We start from the raw sequence: 22,500 nt of genomic DNA on the forward strand, positions 1-22,500 counted from the left end.
TGCTCTGTTATTATTCTGTTGTTCTGTTATTATTCTGTTGTTCTACTATTATTCTGTTGTTCTGTTATTATTCTGTTGTTCTGTTCTTATTCTGTTGTTCTGCTATTATTCTGTTCTACTATTATTCTGTTGTTCTACTATTATTCTGTTGTTCTGTTATTATTCTGTTGTTCTGTTATTATTCTGTTGTTCTGTTATTATTCTGTTGTTCTGTTATTATTCTGTCGTTCTACTATTATTCTGTTTTTCTGTTCTTATTCTGTTGTTCTGTTCTTATTCTGTTGTTCTACTATTATTCTGTTGTTCTGTTGTTTTTCTGTTATTATTCTGTTGTTCTGTTATTATTCTGTTGTTCTGTTATTATTCTGTTCTGTTATTATTATGTTGTGTTGTTATTATTCTGTTGCTCTGTTATTATTCTGTTCTACTATTATTCTGTTGTTCTACTATTATTCTGTTGTTCTGTTGTTTTTCTGTTATTATTCTGTTGTTCTGCTATTATTATGTTGTTTGTTATTATTCTGTTGTTCTGTTATTATTCTGTTCTACTATTATTCTGTTGTTCTGTTATTATTCTGTTCTGTTATTCTTTTTTTCTTATTCTGTTGCTCCGTTATTATTATGTTGTTTTGTTATTATTCTGTTGTTCTGCTATTATTCTGTTCTACTATTATTCTGTTGTTCTGTTATTATTCTGTTGTTCTGCTATTATTCTGTTCTACTATTATTCTGTTGTTCTGTTATTATTCTGTTGTTCTGTTATTATTCTGTTGTTCTGCTATTATTATGTTGTTCTGTTATTATTCTGTTGTTCTGTTATTATTCTGTGGTTCTGTTATTATTCTGTTCTACTATTATTCTGTTGTTCTGTTATTATTCTGTTGTTCTGTTATTATTCTGTTGTTCTGCTATTATTCTGTTCTACTATTATTCTGTTGTTTTGTTATTATTCTGTTGTTCTGTTATTATTCTGTTCTACTATTATTCTGTTGTTCTGTTATTATTCTGTTGTTCTGTTATTATTCTGTTGTTCTGCTATTATTATGTTGTTCTGTTATTATTCTGTTGTTCTGTTATTATTCTGTTGTTCTGCTATTGTTATGTTGTTCTGTTATTATTCTGTTGTTCTGCTATTATTCTGTTCTACTATTATTCTGTTGTTCTGTTATTATTCTGTTGTTCTGTTATTATGCTGTTGTTCTTTTATTATTCTGTTGTTCTGCTATTATATTCTGTTGTTCTGTTATTATTCTGTTGTTCTGTTATTATTCTGTTGTTCTGTTATTATTCTGTTTCTGTTATTATTCTGTGCTCTGTAATTATTCTGTTTTTATTTTTGGTTTATTATTCTGTCGTTCTGTTATTATTCTGTTGTTTTGTTATTATTCGTTGTTCTTTTATTATTCTGTTAGTTCTGTTATTATTCTGTTGTTCTGTTATTATTCTGTTGTTTTGTTAAGTATTCTGTTGTTCTGTTATTATCTGGACTACTATTATTCTGTTGTTCTGTTATTATTCGGTTCTGTTATTCTTTTTTTCGTATTCTGTTGCTCTGTTATTATTCTTGTTGTTTGTAGTATTATGTGTGTTGTTATTATCGGTTGTCTGTTTATTATTCTGTTCTACTATTATTCTGTTGTTTCTGTTTATTATTCTGTTGTTCTGTTATTAGTCTGTTGTTCTGCTATTAGTAGGTTGTCTGTTATTAGTCTGGTTGTTCTGTTATTATGTCCTGTTGTTCTGCTACTTATTATGTATGTTCTGTTATTATTCTGTTGTTCTGTTATTATTCTGTTGTTCTGCTATTATTATGTTGTTCTGTTATTATTCTGTTGTTCTGTTATTATTCTGTTGTTCTGTTATTATTCTGTTCTACTATTATTCTGTTGTTCTGTTATTATTCTGTTCTGTTATTCTTTTTTTCTTATTCTGTTGCTCTGTTATTATTCTGTTGTTCTGTTATTATTCTGTTGTTTTGTTATTATTCTGTTGTTCTGTTATTATTCTGTTGTTCTGTTATTATTCTGTTGTTCTGTTATTATTCTGTTGCTCTGTTATTATTCTGTTGTTTTGTTATTATTATGTTGTTTTGTTATTATTCTGTTGTTCTGTTATTATTCTGTTGTTCTGTTATTATTATGTTGTTTTGTTATTATTCTGTTGTTCTGTTATTATTCTGTTCTGTTATTATTCTGTTGTTCTGTTATTATTCTGTTGTTCTGGTTATGATTCATCATTATTTGGTTGTTCTACTATTATTCTGATATTATGTTATTATTCTGTTATTATTCTGTTGTTTCTACTATTATTCTGTTGTTTTTGTTATTATTCAGTCATTATTTGGGTTGTTCTACTATTATTCTGTTGTTGTGTTATTATTCTGTTGTTCTGTTATTATTCTGTTGTTCTGTTATTATTCTGTTGTTCTGTTATTATTCTGTTGTTCTGTTATTATTCTGTTGTTCTACTATTATTATGTTGTTCTGTTATTATTCTGTTGTTCTGTTATTATTCTGTTGTTCTGTTATTATTCTGTTGTTCTGCTATTATTATGTTGTTCTGTTATTATTCTGTTGTTCTGTTATTATTCTGTTCTGTTATTATTCTGTTGTTCTAGACTATTATTCTGTTGTTCTGTTATATTCTGTGTGTCTGTTTATTCTGTTGTTCTGTTATTATTCTGTTGTTCTGTTATTATTCTGTTGTTCTGTTATTATTCTGTTGTTCTGCTATTATTCTGTTGTTCTGTTATTATTCTGTTGTTCTGCTATTATTCTGTTGTTGTGTTATTATTCTGTTGTTCTGCTATTATTCTGTTGTTCTACTATTATTCTGTTGTTCTGTTGTTTTTCTGTTATTATTCTGTTGTTCTGCTATTATTATGTTGTTTTGTTATTATTCTGTTGTTCTGTTATTTATTCTGTTTCTACTATTATTCTGTTGTTCGGTTATTATTCTGTTCTGTTATTCTTTTTTTCTTATTCTGTTGCTCCGTTATTATTATGTTGTTTTGTTATTATTCTGTTGTTCTGCTATTATTCTGTTCTACTATTATTCTGTTGTTCTGTTATTATTCTGTTCTACTATTATTCTGTTGTTCTGTTATTATTCTGTTGTTCTGTTATTATTCTGTTGTTCTGCTATTATTATGTTGTTCTGTTATTATTCTGTTGTTCTGTTATTATTCTGTTGTTCTGTTATTATTCTGTTCTACTATTATTCTGTTGTTCTGTTATTATTCTGTTGTTCTGTTATTATTCTGTTGTTCTGCTATTATTCTGTTCTACTATTATTCTGTTGTTTTGTTATTATTCTGTTGTTCTGTTATTATTCTGTTCTACTATTATTCTGTTGTTCTGTTATTATTCTGTTGTTCTGTTATTATTCTGTTGTTCTGCTATTATTATGTTGTTCTGTTATTATTCTGTTGTTCTGTTATTATTCTGTTGTTCTGCTATTGTTATGTTGTTCTGTTATTATTCTGTTGTTCTGCTATTATTCTGTTCTACTATTATTCTGTTGTTCTGTTATTATTCTGTTGTTCTGTTATTATGCTGTTGTTCTTTTATTATTCTGTTGTTCTGCTATTATTCTGTTGTTCTGTTATTATTCTGTTGTTCTGTTATTATTCTGTTGTTCTGTTATTATTCTGTTCTGTTATTATTCTGTTGCTCTGTTATTATTCTGTTGTTTTGTTATTATTCTGTCGTTCTGTTATTATTCTGTTGTTTTGTTATTATTCTGTTGTTCTTTTATTATTCTGTTGTTCTGTTATTATTCTGTTGTTCTGTTATTATTCTGTTGTTTTGTTATTATTCTGTTGTTCTGTTATTATTCTGTTGTTCTGTTATTATTCTGTTGTTCTGTTATTATTCTGTTCTACTATTATTCTGTTGTTCTGTTATTATTCTGTTCTGTTATTCTTTTTTTCTTATTCTGTTGCTCTGTTATTATTCTGTTGTTTTGTTATTATTATGTTGTTTTGTTATTATTCTGTTGTTCTGTTATTATTCTGTTCTACTATTATTCTGTTGTTCTGTTATTATTCTGTTGTTCTGTTATTATTCTGTTGTTCTGCTATTATTATGTTGTTCTGTTATTATTCTGTTGTTCTGTTATTATTCTGTTGTTCTGCTATTATTATGTTGTTCTGTTATTATTCTGTTGTTCTGTTATTATTCTGTTGTTCTGCTATTATTATGTTGTTCTGTTATTATTCTGTTGTTCTGTTATTATTCTGTTGTTTTGTTATTATTCTGTTGTTCTGTTATTATTCTGTTCTACTATTATTCTGTTGTTCTGTTATTATTCTGTTCTGTTATTCTTTTTTTCTTATTCTGTTGCTCTGTTATTATTCTGTTGTTTTGTTATTATTCTGTTGTTCTGTTATTATTCTGTTGTTTTGTTATTATTCTGTTGTTCTGTTATTATTCTGTTGTTCTGTTATTATTCTGTTGTTCTGTTATTATTCTGTTGCTCTGTTATTATTCTGTTGTTTTGTTATTATTATGTTGTTTTGTTATTATTCTGTTGTTCTGTTATTATTCTGTTGTTCTGTTATTATTATGTTGTTTCGTTATTATTCTGTTGTTCTGTTATTATTCTGTTCTGTTATTATTCTGTTCTGTTATTATTCTGTTGTTCTGTTATTATTCAGTCATTATTTGGTTGTTCTACTATTATTCTGATATTATGTTATTATTCTGTTATTATTCTGTTGTTCTACTATTATTCTGTTGTTTTGTTATTATTCAGTCATTATTTGGTTGTTCTACTATTATTCTGTTGTTGTGTTATTATTCTGTTGTTCTGTTATTATTCTGTTGTTCTGTTATTATTCTGTTGTTCTGTTATTATTCTGTTGTTCTGTTATTATTCTGTTGTTCTACTATTATTCTGTTGTTCTGTTATTATTCTGTTGTTCTGTTATTATTCTGTTGTTCTGTTATTATTCTGTTGTTCTGCTATTATTCTGTTGTTCTGTTATTATTCTGTTGTTCTGTTATTATTCTGTTGTTCTGTTATTATTCTGTTGTTCTACTATTATTCTGTTGTTCTGTTATTATTCTGTTGTTCTGTTATTATTCTGTTGTTCTGTTATTATTCTGTTGTTCTGTTATTATTCTGTTGTTCTGTTATTATTCTGTTGTTCTGCTATTATTCTGTTGTTCTGTTATTATTCTGTTGTTCTGCTATTATTCTGTTGTTGTGTTATTATTCTGTTGTTCTGCTATTATTCTGTTGTTCTAGTATTATTATGTTGTTCTGTTATTATTCTGTTGTTCTGCTATTATTCTGTTGTTCTACTATTATTCTGTTGTTCTACTATTATTCTGTTGTTCTGTTATTATTCTGTTGTTCTGTTATTATTCTGTTGTTCTGTTATTATTCTGTTGTTCTGCTATTATTCTGTTGTTCTGTTATTATTCTGTTGTTCTGTTATTATTCTGTTGTTCTGTTATTATTCTGTTGTTCTACTATTATTCTGTTGTTCTGTTATTATTCTGTTGTTCTGTTATTATTCTGTTGTTCTGTTATTATTCTGTTGTTCTGTTATTATTCTGTTGTTCTGCTATTATTCTGTTGTTCTGTTATTATTCTGTTGTTCTGCTATTATTCTGTTGTTGTGTTATTATTCTGTTGTTCTGCTATTATTCTGTTGTTCTAGTATTATTATGTTGTTCTATTATTATTCTGTTCTGCTATTATTCTGTTGTTCTACTATTATTCTGTTGTTCTGTTATTATTCTGTTGTTCTACTATTATTCTGTTGTTCTGTTATTATTCTGTTGTTCTGTTATTATGCTGTTGTTCTGTTATTATTCTGTTGTTCTGCTATTATTCTGTTGTTCTGTTATTATTCTGTTGTTCTGTTATTATTCTGTTGTTCTGTTATTATTCTGTTGTTCTACTATTGTTCTGTTGTTCTGTTATTATTCTGTTGTTCTGTTATTATTCTGTTGTTCTGTTATTATTCTGTTGTTCTGTTATTATTCTGTTGTTCTGTTATTATTCTGTTGTTCTGTTATTATTCTGTTGTTCTGTTATTATTCTGTTGTTCTGCTATATTCTGTTGTTCTACTATTATTCTGTTGTTCTGTTATTATTCTGTTGTTTTGTTATACTTTGTTTTTTTTTTCAGTATTTTTTCAGTATTTTGGCTGTGGATTCTATTGGGTTTCTACACACAAACACACACTGACTCTCGTGTAACACACACTGACTCTAGTGTAACACACACCTTGTCCAGCTCAGTGTTTCTGGGCATCATGGGAGAAGTGGACTCTTCTGGTCCTTTTCCCTGACTCACTTTACGGACCACCTGAGAACACACACACACGCACGCACGCACGCACACACACACACACACACACACACACACACACACACACACACACACACACACACACACACACACACACACACACACATGGATGTGGAAAGGAAAAGTGTGTGTATGACAGGTGTGTGTATGTATGTGTGTGTGTGTTGTCCTCACCCTGAGCCACCTGTGTGCCTGCTCCCTGCTCTGCACAGCCAGGACCAGAGCCTCTCCACTGGGTGGAGAGAACCTCAGCTCATGTCTCTTCCTGCGTCCCTCTTTAGGGGCGTAGACCACAGTGCACAGGGGCAGGGGCAGGTCAACATATGGGGACACGTCCTTAGAGCTCTTATAGCACTGGAGGATAGAACACAGGGTTTAAGGATTGTGTATGTGTGTGTGTGTGGTGTGTGTGTGTGTATGTGGTGTGTGTGTGTGTGTGTGTGTGTGTGTGTGTGTGTGTGTGTGTGTGTGTGTGTGTGTGTGTGTGTGTGTGTGTGTGTGTGTGTGTGTGTATTTGTGCCTGTGTCTACATGTGTGTATACCTGTAGCCTGTTGTCCCGTATGACAGTCAGTTGCTTGGCCCACTGTCCGAAGCGTTTCTTTCGCAGCAGGAAGGCACATATCCTACAGTCCCTGACAGGGAGCATGGAGCTCTCATCACTAGGCCAGTGGTGGGTGAGCCTGGACACTGGCCCTGCTCCCCTTTCCTCTTCATCCTCCTCATACGACTCATAGGAACTACTCAGAGCATCAGAGTCATTGTCTGAGGAGAGGGAGAGACCAAGAAACTACAGTTAGACTGAGATCAATCAGAAGAAACTACAGTTAGACTGAGATCAATCAGAATAAACTACAGTTAGACTGAGACCAATCAGAAGATACTACAGTTAGACTGAGACCAATCAGAAGATACTACAGTTAGACTGAGACCAATCAGAAGATACTACAGTTAGACTGAGATCAATCAGAATAAACTACAGTTAGACTGAGACCAATCAGAAGATACTACAGTTAGTCTGAGACCAATCAGAAGATACTACAGTTAGACTGAGACCAATCAGAAGATACTACAGTTAGACTGAGACCAAGCAGAAGAAACTACAGTTAGACTGAGACCAATCAGAAGATTCTACAGTTAGACTGAGACCAATCAGAAGATACTACAGTTAGACTGAGACCAATCAGAAGATACTACAGTTAGACTGAGATCAAGCAGAAGAAACTACAGTTAGACTGAGACCAATCAGAAGATACTACAGTTAGACTGAGACCAATCAGAAGATACTACAGTTAGACTGAGACCAATCAGATTAAACTACAGTTAGACTGAGACCAATCAGAAGATACTACAGTTAGACTGAGACCAATCAGAAGATACTACAGTTAGACTGAGACCAATCAGAAGATACTACAGTTAGACTGAGATCAAGCAGAAGAAACTACAGTTAGACTGAGACCAATCAGAAGATAATACAGTTGGACTGAGACCAATCAGAAGATACTACAGTTAGACTGAGACCAATCAGAATATACTACAGTTGTCTGTGATAAGGAATACAAATTCTTAAAAATGTCTTTAGGAGTGAAATGTTAACACACTTCTCTCTTGATTGTAGAAAAGATACACACACACACACACACACACACACACACACACACACACACACACACACACACACACACACACACACACACACACACACACACACACACACACACACAAAACGTCAATGTCACCCTGAAAAGGGAGTTGTAACCACACAGACCAGAAGCTATGTATCTGGACTCGTTGTGGTACTGTAGGATATGTTTTGTACTATATTTGACTCACAGGAGTTTTTGCGTTGTCGTCCGTTGATGCAGGTAGAAGGAGAGTTGTTCTCTGCATCCTCATAGTAACCATCCTCTATGGAGTTAGGAGGGCTGGAGCTACCGCGGGTGGTGATGTACTCTGGCTGCTTGCCAGGGCTGAGAGGTACTGCCTCTTCATAGTAAGCCTCAGGAGGGGGGGTGGTGGGCAGGGGCGGAGGGGTCTCTGATGAGCGGGGGGGAGAGGAGTTTGGACTGCTCTATAGGATAGGTAAACACAGGTACTGCACTTATATGACTTATTACATACCAATACACATGTAACCACACATGAAAAACAAGCGTTTGTTTGCAATGTTTCTAGATGAATCACACACACGCATGAAAGTACACACACCCACCACACACACACACACTGTGCAAAGCTAGGTCACTTGGAAAATAAGTGTAGAATGGGACTAGACAGGAAACACTCCACCACACCTCAGAATGATGGATGAGCTCTGAAGGCACTATGGGGGATCATCTAACACTATGGAGGATCAGCAACACCATGGGGGATCATCTAACACTATGGGGGATCATCTAACACTATGGAGGATCAGCAGCACTATGGAGGATCATCTAACACTATGGAGGATCATCTAACACTATGGAGGATCAGCAACACTATGGGGGATCATCGAACACTATGGAGGATAATCTAACACTATGGATGATCATCTAACACTATGGAGGATCATCGAACACTATGGGGATCATCTAACACTATGGGGGATCATCTAACACCATGGAGGATCATCTAACACTAAGGAGGATCATCTAACACTATGGAGGATCATCTAACACTATGGGGGATCATCTAACACTATGGAGGATCAGCAACACTATGGGGTATCATCTAACACTATGGGGGATCATCTAACACTTTGGAGGATCATCTAACACTATGGAGGATCATCTAACACTATGGAGGATCATCTAACACTATGGAGGATCATCTAACACTATGGAGGATCATCTAACACTATGGAGGATCATCTAACACTATGGAGGATCATCTAACACTATGGGAGATCATCTAACACCATGGAGGATCATCTAACACTAAGGAGGATCATCTAACACTATGGAGGATCATCTAACACTATGGGGGATCATCTAACACTATGGAGGATCATCTAACACTATGGAGGATCATCTAACACTATGGGGGATCATCTAACACTATGGAGGATCAGCAACACTATGGGGGATCATCTAACACTATGGGGGATCATCTAACACTATGGAGGATCATCTAACACTATGGAGGATCATCTAACACTATGGAGGATCATCTAACACTATGGAGGATCATCTAACACTATGGAGGATCATCTAACACTATGGAGGATCATCGAACAATATGGGGGCTCATCGAACACTATGGGGGATCATCTAACACTATGGAGGATCATCTAACACTATGGAGGATTATCTAACACTATGGAGGATCATCTAACACTATGGGGGATCATCTAAGACTATGGAGGATCATCTAACACTATGGAGGATCAGCAACACTATGGGGGATCATCTAACACTATGGGGGATCATCTAAAACTATGGAGGATCATCTAACACTATGGAGGATCAGCAAAACCATGGGGGATCATCTAACACTATGGGGGATCATCTAACACTATGGAGGATCATCTAACACTATGGAGGATCATCTAACACTATGGAGGATCATTGAACACTATGGGGGATCATCTAACACTATGGGGGATCATCTAACACTATGGAGGATCATCTAACACTATGGAGGATCAGCAACACTATGGGGGATCATCTAACACTATGGAGGATCATCTAACACTATAGAGGATCATCTAACACTATGGAGGATCATCGGACACTATGGAGGTTCATCTAACACTATTGGGTATCATCTAACACTATGGAGGATCATCGAACACTATGGGGATCATCTAACACTATGGGGGATCATCTAACACTATGGAGGATCATCTAACACTATGGAGGATCGTCTAACACTATGGGGGATCATCTAACACTATTGGGGATCATCTAACACAATGGAGGATCTTCTAACACTATGGAGGATCAGCAGCACTTTTGGGAATCAGTAAGATAGAGAGCACTATGGGGATCATCTAAGTCCCGATGATATATCAACAGTGACAAGCATGTGCGGACAGAAAATCCCCTGCCAATCACTGTCTGTCTCTTTATTTCTCCCTCCCTCCCTCCCTCCCTCCCTCCCTCCCTCCCTCCCTCCCTCCCTCCCTCCCTCCCTCCCTCCCTCTTTCTCTTACTCTTACTCTCTCTCTGTCTCTCTTCTTCTCTCTCTGTCTTTTAGTCTCTCCTTCTCCCTCTCTGTCTGTCTGTCTGTCTGTCTGTCTGTCTGTCTGTCTGTCTGTCTGTCTGTCTGTCTGTCTGTCTGTCTGTCTGTCTGTCTGTCTGTCTGTCTGTCTGTCTGTCTGCCTGCCTGCCTGCCTGCCTGCCTGCCTGCCTGCCTGCCTGCCTGCCTGCCTGCCTGTCTGTCTGTCTGTCTGTCTGTCTGTCTGTCTGTCTGCCTCTCTATTGTCTTTCTCACCGCACCTCCTTCTCTCTCTTTCTCTCCCTTGGTCCAACCCCCCTGTCTCTCTCTCTCTCCCCTCCTCCTTCTCTCTCACTAACTGGTAATAGTTCAGTGGGGAGCTGAAGCAGGTATCAGAGGAGATTGATGTACAGACACTGACTGACAGATAGAGGGACTTGTTATAACTGCCCTGCAGCTGCAGAGAGAAAGAGAGAGAGAGAGAGGGACTGAAGGAGAGAGTGAGAGAGCAAGAGAGAGACAGCGCTACCCTCCAGAACCATCTGTCTTGTCTGTCCTGTTCAAATCTTTCTTACTGCCATACCTCCGTCATCCCCCACCCCTTTATGTACAGGGTGATGTCACAGCTTATGCTGCACATGGGCCAGCTATGATTTCATTCCAGAGGGTCATTGTTGTTGAGGGGAACGATTCAATCGTTACTAGGATTGATATACAGTACTTCAGATTCATAGACACACATACAAGCACATGTATGAACACACAGGAACAGTGAATGTGTATAATGTGTAGGTCACCTGTTTTGAGGGTATCGTGTCGTCTCTGTGTGTGTCTGTGTGTGTGTCTGTGTGTGTGTCAGTGTGTGTGTGTGTGTCAGTGTATGTGTCAGTGTGTGTGTCAGTGTGTGTGTCAGTGTGTGTGTCCTGCTTCTGTTTCTGCTCCTCTGTCATGTCTTTCAGCTCCCCCAGGTCACAGTCTGGACAGAGAGGTAAAAGACAGTTAAAGGGAAATTCAGGATTTTACAACTTGAAGTTAGGCAGTTGCTCACCCTGAAAATGGGCCATGAGAAACTGTTGTAAAATCTTTAACTTCTCCTTTATTAATGCCCTGGTTGTTCAAATAATGTTAGTATCGCTCCAAGGACAAAACTCACCAAAGGTCTCGAAGAGGGATTCCACAAAACTGGTGCCGTGTCTGTAGACTGACCTGTTCATGTACAAGTAGTCTGGTCCTGTCACTGGGGGAAAGATGGAAACAAAACATACTGTATAAACACACGTAAAGATATTATATTGTTTGATTTGACTTTATCTGTGATGTCTCTGTTTACTGTCTGTTCCTATCTGTCTATCGCTGTCTATACCAGACCTGGGTTCAATTACTATTTGAAATCATTTCGACTTGCCTTGTTAAATGAAGGTTAAATAAAAAAAATAAAAAAATAAATTCAAGCATCTGTGCTTGAATGAGTTTGCCTGTACAAACCCCTTCCTTCTGGCACTCCGGCAGACTAAAGCAAAAGCTAAAAAGTATTTGAAGGATTTCAAATAGAATTTGCATCCAGGTCTGGTCTATACCTCTGTTTGTCTCCTACCTGTGGGCTGTAGTTGTCTGTCTGTAGTCTCCTACCTGTGGGCTGTAGTTGTCTGTCTGTAGTCTCCTACCTGTGGGCTGTAGCTGTCTGTCTGTAGTCTCCTACCTGTGGGCTGTAGTTGTCTGTCTGTAGTCTCCTACCTGTGGGCTGTAGTTGTCTGTCTGTAGTCTCCTACCTGTGGGCTGTAGCTGTCTGTCTGTAGTCTCCTACCTGTGGGCTGTAGCTGTCTGTAGTCTCCTACCTGTGGGCTGCAGCTGTCTGTCTGTAGTCTTCTACCTGTGGGATGTAGCTGTCTGTCTGTAGTCTCCTACCTGTGGGCTGTAGCTGTCTGTCTGTAGTCTCCTACCTGTGGGCTGTAGTTGTCTGTCTGTAGGCTCCTACCTGTGGGCTGTAGCTGTCTGTCTGTAGTCTCCTACCTGTGGGCTGTAGCTGTCTGTAGTCTCCTACCTGTGGGCTGTAGCTGTCTGTCTGTAGTCTTCTACCTGTGGGATGTAGCTGTCTGTCTGTAGTCTCCTACCTGTGGGCTGTAGCTGTCTGTCTGTAGTCTCCTACCTGTGGGCTATAGTTGTCTGTCTGTAGGCTCCTACCTGTGGGCTGTAGCTGTCTGTCTGTAGTCTCCTACCTGTGGGCTGTAGCTGTCTGTCTGTAGTATCCTACCTGTGGGCTGTAGCTGTCTGTCTGTAGTCTCCTACCTGTGGGCTGTAGCTGTCTGTCTGTAGTCTCCTACCTGTGGGCTGTAGTTGTCTGTCTGTAGTCTCCTACCTGTGGGCTGTAGCTGTCTGTCTGTAGTCTCCTACCTGTGGGCTGTAGCTGTCTGTCTGTAGTCTCCTACCTGTGGGCTGTAGCTGTCTGTCTGTAGTCTCCTACCTGTGGGCTGTAGTTGTCTGTCTGTAGGCTCCTACCTGTGGGCTGTAGCTGTCTGTCTGTAGTCTCCTACCTGTGGGCTGTAGCTGTCTGTAGTCTCCTACCTGTGGGCTGTAGCTGTCTGTTTGTAGTCTTCTACCTGTGGGCTGTAGCTGTCTGTCTGTAGTCTCCTACCTGTGGGCTGTAGCTGTCTGTCTGTAGTCTCCTACCTGTGGGCTGTAGCTGTCTGTCTGTAGTCTCCTACCTGTGGGCTGTAGTTGTCTGTCTGTAGGCTCCTACCTGTGGGCTGTAGCTGTCTGTCTGTAGTCTCCTACCTGTGGGCTGTAGTTGTCTGTCTGTAGTCTCCTACCTGTGGGCTGTAGTTGTCTGTCTGTAGTCTCCTACCTGTGGGCTGTAGTTGTTTTAGCAGGTTCCTAACAGAGGTCTTCTTCTCCTCAGTAGGAGAGCTCAGAGTCTCGTTGTCCAGCAGCTTCAGCAGAACGTTGAGCTCCGTCACCAGGACATCCATCGCTAAGGAACGGGTTGGAGGTTAGAGGTTAGAGGTCAGAAGTTACTGGTCAGGGAGGGAGAGGACAGAGGTCAGAAGTTACTGGTCAGGGAGGGAGAGGACAGAGGTCAATCGACCAGACTAAACTTTCTGTTTCTGTCAACAAATATAGACATGTACGCATACCCATGCATCCCACTCTCACTCAATCTCTGGTCCATCTCTATCTCCCCTCATCCCTGTCTCCCCCTTTTCTCTGTCTTTGTCTCTCCCCCATCTCTCTGTCTCCCTCAGGGGTAGGGGAAACCCAGTACTGCACTTACATACATCCAATACGTAGATACATAACATCACGGTGTTTATAAAGCCCAGTCAGCTTTTTAGGAGTATATAATTCAGATGTTGGTATGTGACTAGACCGCTCCCTGTTTTCAGAACAGAGTGAAAATAAACCTTAAGCTCTGCGAGCAAGTTTATGCTCCTGAGAGCAGGTCTGTGAACTGTGTGTGTGTTTGTGTGTGTATGTGTGCATGTGTGTCTGTGTGTGTCTGTGTGATCGTGAATCATATAGAGCCTGAACCTACAGACACAGTGACCTAGACTAACCACACTAACCACCACTTTCTCTACTTCTCTCTCTCTGGTCCATCTCTTTCTCTACTTCTCTCTCTCTCTCTCTGGTCCATCTCTTTCTCTACTTCTCTCTCTCTCTCTCTCTCTCTCTCTCTGGTCCATCTCTTTCTCTACTTCTCTCTCTCTCTCTCTGGTCCATCTCTTTCTCTACTTCTCTCTCTCTCTCTCTGGTCCATCTCTTTCTCTTCTTTCTCTCTCTCTCTCTCTCTCTGGTCCATCTCTTTCTCTACTTCTCTCTCTCTCTCTCCATCTCTCTCTCTACTCTCTCTCTCTCTCTCTGGTCATCTCTTTCTCTACTTCTCTCTCTCTCTCTCTACTTCTCTCTCTCTCTCTCTCTCTCTCTCCTCATCTCTTCTCTACTTCTCTCTCTCTCTCTCTCTCTGAGTCCATCTCTTTCTTACTCTCTCTCTCTATCTCTCCCCTCTATCATCTCCCTCTCCTCTCCATCCTCTCTCTCTCTCTATCTCTCTCTCTGGTCCATATTTCTCTTTCTCTACTTCTCTCTCTCTTCTAACTGGTCATTCTTTCTCTACTTCTCTCTCTCTCTCTCTCTCTCTGGTCCATCTCTTTCTCTACTTCTCTCTCTCTCTCTGGTCCATCTCTTTCTCTACTTCTCTCTCTCTCTCTCTCTCTCTGGTCCATCTCTTTCTCTACTTCTCTCTCTCTCTGACTCAATTAAATTTCAATTAAATTTCAATTTTCAATACAAGGGCTTTATTGGCAAGGGAAGCATATGTTTACTTTGCCAAAGCAAGTGAAATAGATAATAAACAAAAGTGAATTAAACAATATTAAATTAAGAGCAGTAAACATTACACTCACAAAAGTTCCAAAATAATAAAGACATTTCAAATGTCATATTATGTGCAAATAGTTCAAGTACAAAAGGGAAAATAAATAAACATTAATATGGGTTGTATTTACAGTGGTGTTTGTTCTTCACTATTTGACCTTTTCTTGAGGCAACAGGTCACAAATCTTGCTGCTGTGATGTCACACTGTGGTATTTCACCCAGTAGATATGGGAGTTTATCAAAATCGTGTTTGTATTCAAATTCTTTGTGGATCTGTGTAATCTGAGAGAAATATGTGTCTCTAATATGGTCATACATTTGGCAGGAGGTTAGGAAGTGCAGCTCAGTTTCCACCTCATTTTGTGGGCAGTGTGCCCATAGCCTGTCTTCTCTTGAGAGCCAGGTCTGCCTACGGTGGCCTTTCTCAATAGCAAGGCTATGCTCACTGAGTCTGTACATAGTCAAAGCTTTCCATAATTTTGGGTCAGTCACAGTGGTCAGGTATTCTGCCACTGTGTACTTTCTGTTTAGGGCCAAATAGCATTCTGGTTTGCTCTGTTTTTTGTTAATTCTTTCCAATATGTCAAGTAATTATCTTTTGGTTTTCTCATGATTTGGTTGGGTCTAATTGTGTTGCTGTCCTGGGGCTCTGTGGGGTGTGTTTGTGTTTGTGAACAGAGCCCCAGGACCAGCTTGCTTTGGGGACTCTTCTCCAGGTTCACCTCTCTGTAGGTGATGGATTTGTTATGGAAGGTTTATAAATCGCTTCCTTTTAGGTGTTGGTAGAATTGAACACCTCTTTTCTGGATTTTAATAATTAGCAGGTATCGGTCTAACTCTGCTCTGCATGCATTATTTGATATTTTACGTTGTACACTGAGGATATTTTTGCATGCAGAGTCTCAATTTGGTGTTTGTCCCATTTTGTGAATTCTTGGTTGGTGAGCAGACCCCAGAACCATAAAGGGCAATAGTCTCTCTCTCTCTCTCTCTCTCTCTCTCTCTCTCTCTCTCTCTGAGAAAGAGTGGTCTAGGCCAAGACATCTCTCCCCCTCTCCTCACACACAGTGGAGTAAATAGGCGTGCTGTGCCTGAACTGATTTGATATGCCAGCTACGCAGACAGTGTGTGAGGATGTCCATGTTTCATTAAGATGGAAGAGAACCAGATGCCCACACACACACGCCCACAGACGCATGCCCACAGACGCATGCCCACACACACACGCATGCCCACAGACGCATGCCCACAGACGCATGCCCACACACACACGCATGCCCACAGACGCATGCCCACAGACGCATGCGACGCATGCCCACAGACGCATGCCCACAGACGCATGCCATCACACACACGCATGCCCACAGACGTATGCCCACAGACGCATGCCCACAGGCGCATGTCCACAGACGCATGCCCACAGACGCATGCCCACAGACGCATGCCCACACACACACGCATGCCCACAGACGCATGCCCACAGACGCATGCCCACAGATGCATGCCCACAGACACATGCCCACACACACACGCATGCCCACAGACGCATGCCCACACACGCATGCCCACAGACGCATGCCTACAGACGCATGCCCACAGACGCATGCCCACACACACACGCATGCCCACAGACGCATGCCCACACACACACGCCCACAGACGCATGCCCACAGACGCATGCCCACAGACGCATGCCCACAGACGCATGCCATCACACACACGCATGCCCACAGACGCATGTCCACAGACACATGCCCACAGACGCATGTCCACAGACGCATGCCCACAGACGCATGCCCACAGATGCATGCCCACACACACACGCATGCCCACAGACGCATGCCCACAGACGCATGCCCACACACACACACATGCCCACAGACGCATGCCCACACACACACACATGCCCACAGACGTATGCCCACAGACGCATGCCCACAGACGCATGCCCACACACTCTGACCAGTTGTTCTCTGCAGATAGATATGATATTTGCCTGGCTGTAGGTTGGTAAGCCCAGAGGAGGGCCCACATCAGAAAACAATGTCTTCAGTTAGGGAGCAACACTGTTCAGACACACAAAAGACACAAACACTCACACACACACGGCCGGTCAGTTTTCTCTGTTTGCCATTGGGGATTATAAAATGGTTGGTTCGATCCCTGAATGCTGATTGGCTGACAGCCGTTGTATATCAGACCGTATACCATGGGTATGACAAAACATTTATTTTTATACTCTTATTACATTAAGTAAACTGTTTATAATAGCAATAAGGCAATAGCAATAAGGCACCTCAGGGGTTTGTGGTATATGGCCAATAAACCACGGCTAAGTGCTGTGTCCAGGCACGGTGCTTTGTGTCGTGCATAAGAACAGCCCTTAGCCGTGGTATATTGGCCATATACCACACCTCCTCGGGCCGTATTGCTTAATTATATAAAGATTACTCTCTCTGTGTCCCAAATGGCAAAATATCCCTTATGTAGTGCACTACTTCTGAACAGAGTCCTATGGGTCCTGGTTAAACATAGTGCACTATTTCTGAACAGAGTCCTATGGGTCCTGGTAAAAAGGAAAAAGAGAGCCATTTGGGACGCAGCCTGTGAGATGTCCAGCACTGAGACTAAATTCACCACAGGATGTCCCTAGAATTTATAAGCAAACAGCTGGAGGCAGGGCTTTCTGCTATAGAGCTCCATTTTTATGGAATGGTCTGCCTATCCATGTGAGAGACGCAGACTCGGTCTCAGCCTTTAAGTCTTTATTGAAGACTCATCTCTTCAGTAGATCCGATGAATGAGTGTAGTCTGTCCCAGGGATGTGAAGGTGAATGGAAAAGCACTGGAGAGACGAACCACCCTTGCTGTCCCTGCCTGGCCGGTTCCCCTCACTCCACTGGGATTCTCTGCCTCTAACCCTACTACGGGGGCTGAGTCACTGGCTTGCTGGTGGTCTGCCATGCCGTACCTAGGAGGGGTGCGTCACTTGAGTGGGTTGAGTCTCTGACATGATCTTCCTGTCCGGGTTGACGCGCCCCTCGGGTTCGTGCCGTGGAGGAGATCTTCGTGGGCTATACTCAGCCTTGTCTCAGGGTAGTAAGTTGGTGGTCTGTTGATATCCCTCTAGTGGTACGGGGGCTGTGCTTTGGCAAAGTGGGTGGGGTTATATCCTGCCTGGTTGGCCCTGTCCGGGGGTATAGTCGGACGGGGCCATAGGAACACGAGTTCCTGAACCAGGGCACCTCAGCAGTGAAACAGATTGAGTTCCTGAACCAGGGCACCTCAGCAGTGAAACGGATTGAGTTCCTGAACCAGGGCACCTCAGTAGTGAAACAGATTGAGTTCCTGAACCAGGGCACCTCAGCAGTGAAACAAATTGAGTTCCTGAACCAGGGCACCTCAGCAGTGAAACAGATTGAGTTCCTGAACTAGGGCACCTAAGCAGTGAAACAGTTTGAGTTCCTGAACCAGGGCACCTCAGTAGTGAAACAGATTTAGTTCCTGAACCAGGGCACCTCAGCAGTGAAACGGATTGAGTTCCTGAACCAGGGCACTTCAGTAGTGAAACAGATTGAGTTCCTGAACCAGGGCACCTCAGCAGTGAAACAAATTGAGTTCCTGAACCAGGGCACCTCAGCAGTGAAACAGATTGAGTTCATGAACCAGGGCACCTCAGCAGTGAAACAGATTGAGTTCCTGAACCAGGGCACCTCAGTAGTGAAACAGATTTAGTTCCTGAACCAGGGCACCTCAGTAGTGAAACGGATTGAGTTCCTGAACCAGGGCACCTCAGCAGTGAAACAGATTGAGTTCCTGAACCAGGGCACCTCAGTAGTGAAACAGATTTAGTTCCTGAACCAGGGCACCTCAGCAGTGAAACGGATTGAGTTCCTGAACCAGGGCACCTCAGTAGTGAAACAGATTGAGTTCCTGAAACAGGGCACCTCAGCAGTGAAACAGATTTAGTTCCTGAACCAGGGCACCTCAATAGTGAAACAGATTTAGTTCCTGAACCAGGGCACCTCAGCAGTGAAACAGATTGAGTTCCTGAACCAGGGCACCTCAGCAGTGAAACAGATTTAGTTCCTGAACCAGGGCACCTCAGTAGTGAAACAGATTTAGTTCCTGAACCAGGGCACCTCAGTAGTGAAACAGATTGAGTTCCTGAACCAGGGCACCTCAGCAGTGAAACGGATTGAGTTCCTGAACCAGGGCACCTCAGCAGTGAAACAGATTGAGTTCCTGAACCAGGGCACCTCAGCAGTGAAACAGATTGAGTTCCTGAACCAGGGCACCTCAGCAGTGAAACAGATTGAGTTCCTGAACCAGGGCACCTCAGCAGTGAAACAGATTGAGTTCCTGAACCAGGGCACCTCAGCAGTGAAACAGATTGAGTTCCTGAACCAGGGCACCTCAGCAGTGAAACAGATTGAGTTCCTGAACCAGGGCACCTCATTAGTGAAACAGATTGAGTTCCTGAACCAGGGCACCTCAGCAGTGAAACAGATTGAGTTCCTGAACCAGGGAACCTCAGCAGTGAAACAGATTTAGTTCCTGAACCAGGGCACCTCAGCAGTGAAACAGATTGGGTTCCTGAACTAGGGCACCTCAGCAGTGAAACAGATTGAGTTCCTGAACCAGGGCACCTCAGCAGTGAAACAGATTGAGTTCCTGAACCAGGGCACCTCAGTAGTGAAACAGATTGAGTTCCTGAACTAGGGCACCTCAGCAGTGAAACATATTGAGTTCCTGAACTAGGGCACCTCAGCAGTGAAACAGATTTAGTTCCTGAACCAGGGCACCTCAGTAGTGAAACAGATTGAGTTCCTGAACCAGGGCACCTCAGTAGTGAAACAGATTGAGTTCCTGAACCAGGGCACCTCAGTAGTGAAACAGATTGAGTTCCTGAACCAGGGCACCTCAGCAGTGAAATAGATTTAGTTCCTGAACCAGGGCACCTCAGCAGTGAAACAGATTGAGTTCCTGAACCAGGGCACCTTAGCAGTGAAACAGATTTAGTTCCTGAACCAGGGCACCTCAGTAGTGAAACAGATTTAGTTCCTGAACCAGGGCACCTCAGCAGTGAAACAGATTGAGTTCCTGAACCAGGGCACCTCAGCAGTGAAACAGATTGAGTTCCTGAACCAGGGAACCTCAGTAGTGAAAGAGATTGAGTTCCTGAACTAGGGCACCTCAGTAGTGAAACAGATTTAGTTCCTGAACCAGGGCATGGACCAACTGCTGGCCCTGGCAGGAAACATGGACCAACTGCTGGCCCTGGCAGGAAACATGGACCAACTGCTGGCCCTGGCAGGAAACATGGACCAACTGCTGGCCCTGGCAGGAAACATGGACCAACTGCTGGCCCTGGCAGGAAACATGGACCAACTGCTGGCCCTGGCAGGAAACATGGACCAACTGCTGGCCCTGGCAGGAAACATGGACCAACTGCTGGCCCTGGCAGGAAACATGGACCAACAGCTGGCCCTGGCAGGAAACATGGACCAACTGCTGGCCCTGGCAGGAAACATGGATCAACTGGGAAGGTAATGTGGTCCAATGAGCTAACTGTGAAAAAGAGGGAGGGAAATAGAGAGAGTGATAACATTTTATTTATTTTTATTTTTAGGGAAAGAGAGAGAGAGAGAACAAGAGCGAGAGGGAGTTAGGGATTAAAGAAGGAGAGGGAAAGAGATGGAGAGAGAGAGCCTGCCAAGTCAACCAACTGCCTGTCTTTGCTGGGACTCACACTCGATAGAGGAAGGGAAGTGAAATAACTAAAGGAGGGAGAGGGAGAGAGAGAGAGAGAGAGAGAGAGAGAGAGAAAGAGAGAGAGAGAGAGAGAGAGGGGGCAGTAGCATGCTGGACAATATTTCCCAAAGGCCTTGTCATCAATCTTGTAAAATACCAACACTGTTTACCAGTATATGGAAGACCAACAGAGGAAAAACCCCTAATAACAGCACTAGCCTGAGAAAAAGTCAGAATACACTGCAATGTCAAGCATGAAGAACACCTCCCTATTTGAATACTCAATTACCTATGTTATTACTAGCCCATTATCAATCACATAAACCAACCAGGATGATCTCTCCACTGCCAGTTGGAGCTTGGTGTGGTCTGTCCATCTGTCTGTTTGTCTGGATAACTGTAACCGGTATGAAATGGCTAGTTGATCTTCCTGTCCAGGTTGGCGCCCCGCCACGGGTTCGTGCCGTGGGAGAGATCTTTGTGGGCTATACTCGGTCTCAGGATAGTAAGTTGGTGATTGGAGGTATCCCTCTAGTGGTGTGGGGGCTGTGCTTTGGCAAAGTGAGTGGGGTTATATCCTGCCTGTTTGGCCCTGTCCGGGGGTATCGTCGGATGGGGCCACAGTTTCGCCTGACCCCTCCTGTCTCAGCCTCCAGTATTTATGCTGCAATAGTTTATGTGTCGGGGGCTAGGGTTAGTCTGTTATATCTAGAGTATTTCTCCTGTCTTATCCGGTGTTCTGTGTGAATTTAAGTATGCTCTCTCTAATTCTCTCTGTCTATTTCCCCCCCCTCTCTCTCTCTCTCTCTCTCTATCTCTCTGTCTCTCTTTCTTTAGGATGACCTGAGCACTAGGACCATGCCACAGGACTAACTGGCCTGATTACTCCTTTCTCTCCCAAGTCCACCTGGTCGTGATGCTGCTCCTGTTTCAACTGTTCTGCCTGCGGCTATGGAACCCTGACCTGTTCACCGGACTTTCTACCTTGTCCCAGACCTGTTGTTTTAAACTTTCTAGAGACAGTAGGTGTGGTAACTGTGGTGCTGACCTGTTGCACCCTCGACAACCATTGTGATTATTATCTGACCCTGCTGGTCATCTATGAACATTTGAACATCTTGGGCATGTTCGGTTATAATCTCAACCCGGCACAGCCAGAAGAGGACTGGCCACCCCTCATAGCCTGGATTCTCTCTAAGTTTCTTCCTAGGTTCCGGCCTTTCTAGGGAGTTTTTCCTAGCCACAGTGCTTCTACACCTGCATTGCTTACTGTTTGGGGTTTTATGCTGGGTTTCTGTATAGCACTTTGTGACATCAACTGATGTAAGAAGGGCTTTAGAAATACATTTGATTGATTGATAGTTAGCGGGGTGTGAGCTAATAGCGTTTCAATTGGTGACGTCACTCGCTCTGAGACCTTGAAGTAGTTGCTCCCCTTGCTCTGCAAGGGCCACAGCTTTTGTGGAGCGATAGGTAATGATGCTTCGTGGGAGGCAGTTGTTGATGTGTGCAGAGGGTCCCTGGTTCGAGCCCAGGTAGGGGTGGGGAGAGGGACGGAAGCAACACTGTTACATAAGGATAGAACCACCATCACCTCAATCTGTTTCCTACCAATCCAAAGGATCACAATCCCTTAAATTTAGCTGCACCTGTGTTTGTGTGTGTGTGTGTATGTTGTGTGTGTGTGTGTGTGTGTGTGTGTGTGTGTGTGTGTGTGTGTGTGTGTGTGTGTGTGTGTGTGTGTGTGTGTGTGTGTGTCCATGCCAAGACAAACAGGGAGGGGAGAGAGGTGGCCATGCATTCCACCCTAGGGGAAACACACACGCTCTGAGCCGATAATGCCACATCAAAAAAAGGGGGGGGGCTCGAACTTTAGTGTTGAGATCAAAACCAGCTGCATCAACAAAGATG

At 41.8% G+C, this 22,500-nt stretch overlaps 1 protein-coding gene across 2 annotated transcripts in view; it reads right to left on the reverse strand.

Annotated features, from left to right (window-relative positions):
• Positions 1-22,500, reverse strand: part of LOC115205626 (actin filament-associated protein 1-like 1) — a 75,220-nt gene that overhangs the window by 18,431 nt on the left and 34,289 nt on the right. For both annotated transcript variants that reach the window (XM_029771803.1, XM_029771802.1), the window contains exons 2-8: positions 13,306-13,431; positions 11,617-11,700; positions 11,261-11,439; positions 8,157-8,394; positions 6,868-7,088; positions 6,500-6,679; positions 6,242-6,322 (exon numbers count right to left, since the gene is read on the reverse strand). In XM_029771803.1, the coding sequence (XP_029627663.1) occupies positions 6,242-6,322; positions 6,500-6,679; positions 6,868-7,088; positions 8,157-8,394; positions 11,261-11,439; positions 11,617-11,700; positions 13,306-13,431 (1,109 nt within the window). The remainder of the gene's footprint in view (positions 1-6,241; positions 6,323-6,499; positions 6,680-6,867; positions 7,089-8,156; positions 8,395-11,260; positions 11,440-11,616; positions 11,701-13,305; positions 13,432-22,500) is intronic.

This window comes from Salmo trutta, chromosome 13 (assembly GCF_901001165.1).
Source record: "Salmo trutta chromosome 13, fSalTru1.1, whole genome shotgun sequence".
NCBI lineage: Eukaryota > Metazoa > Chordata > Actinopteri > Salmoniformes > Salmonidae > Salmo > Salmo trutta.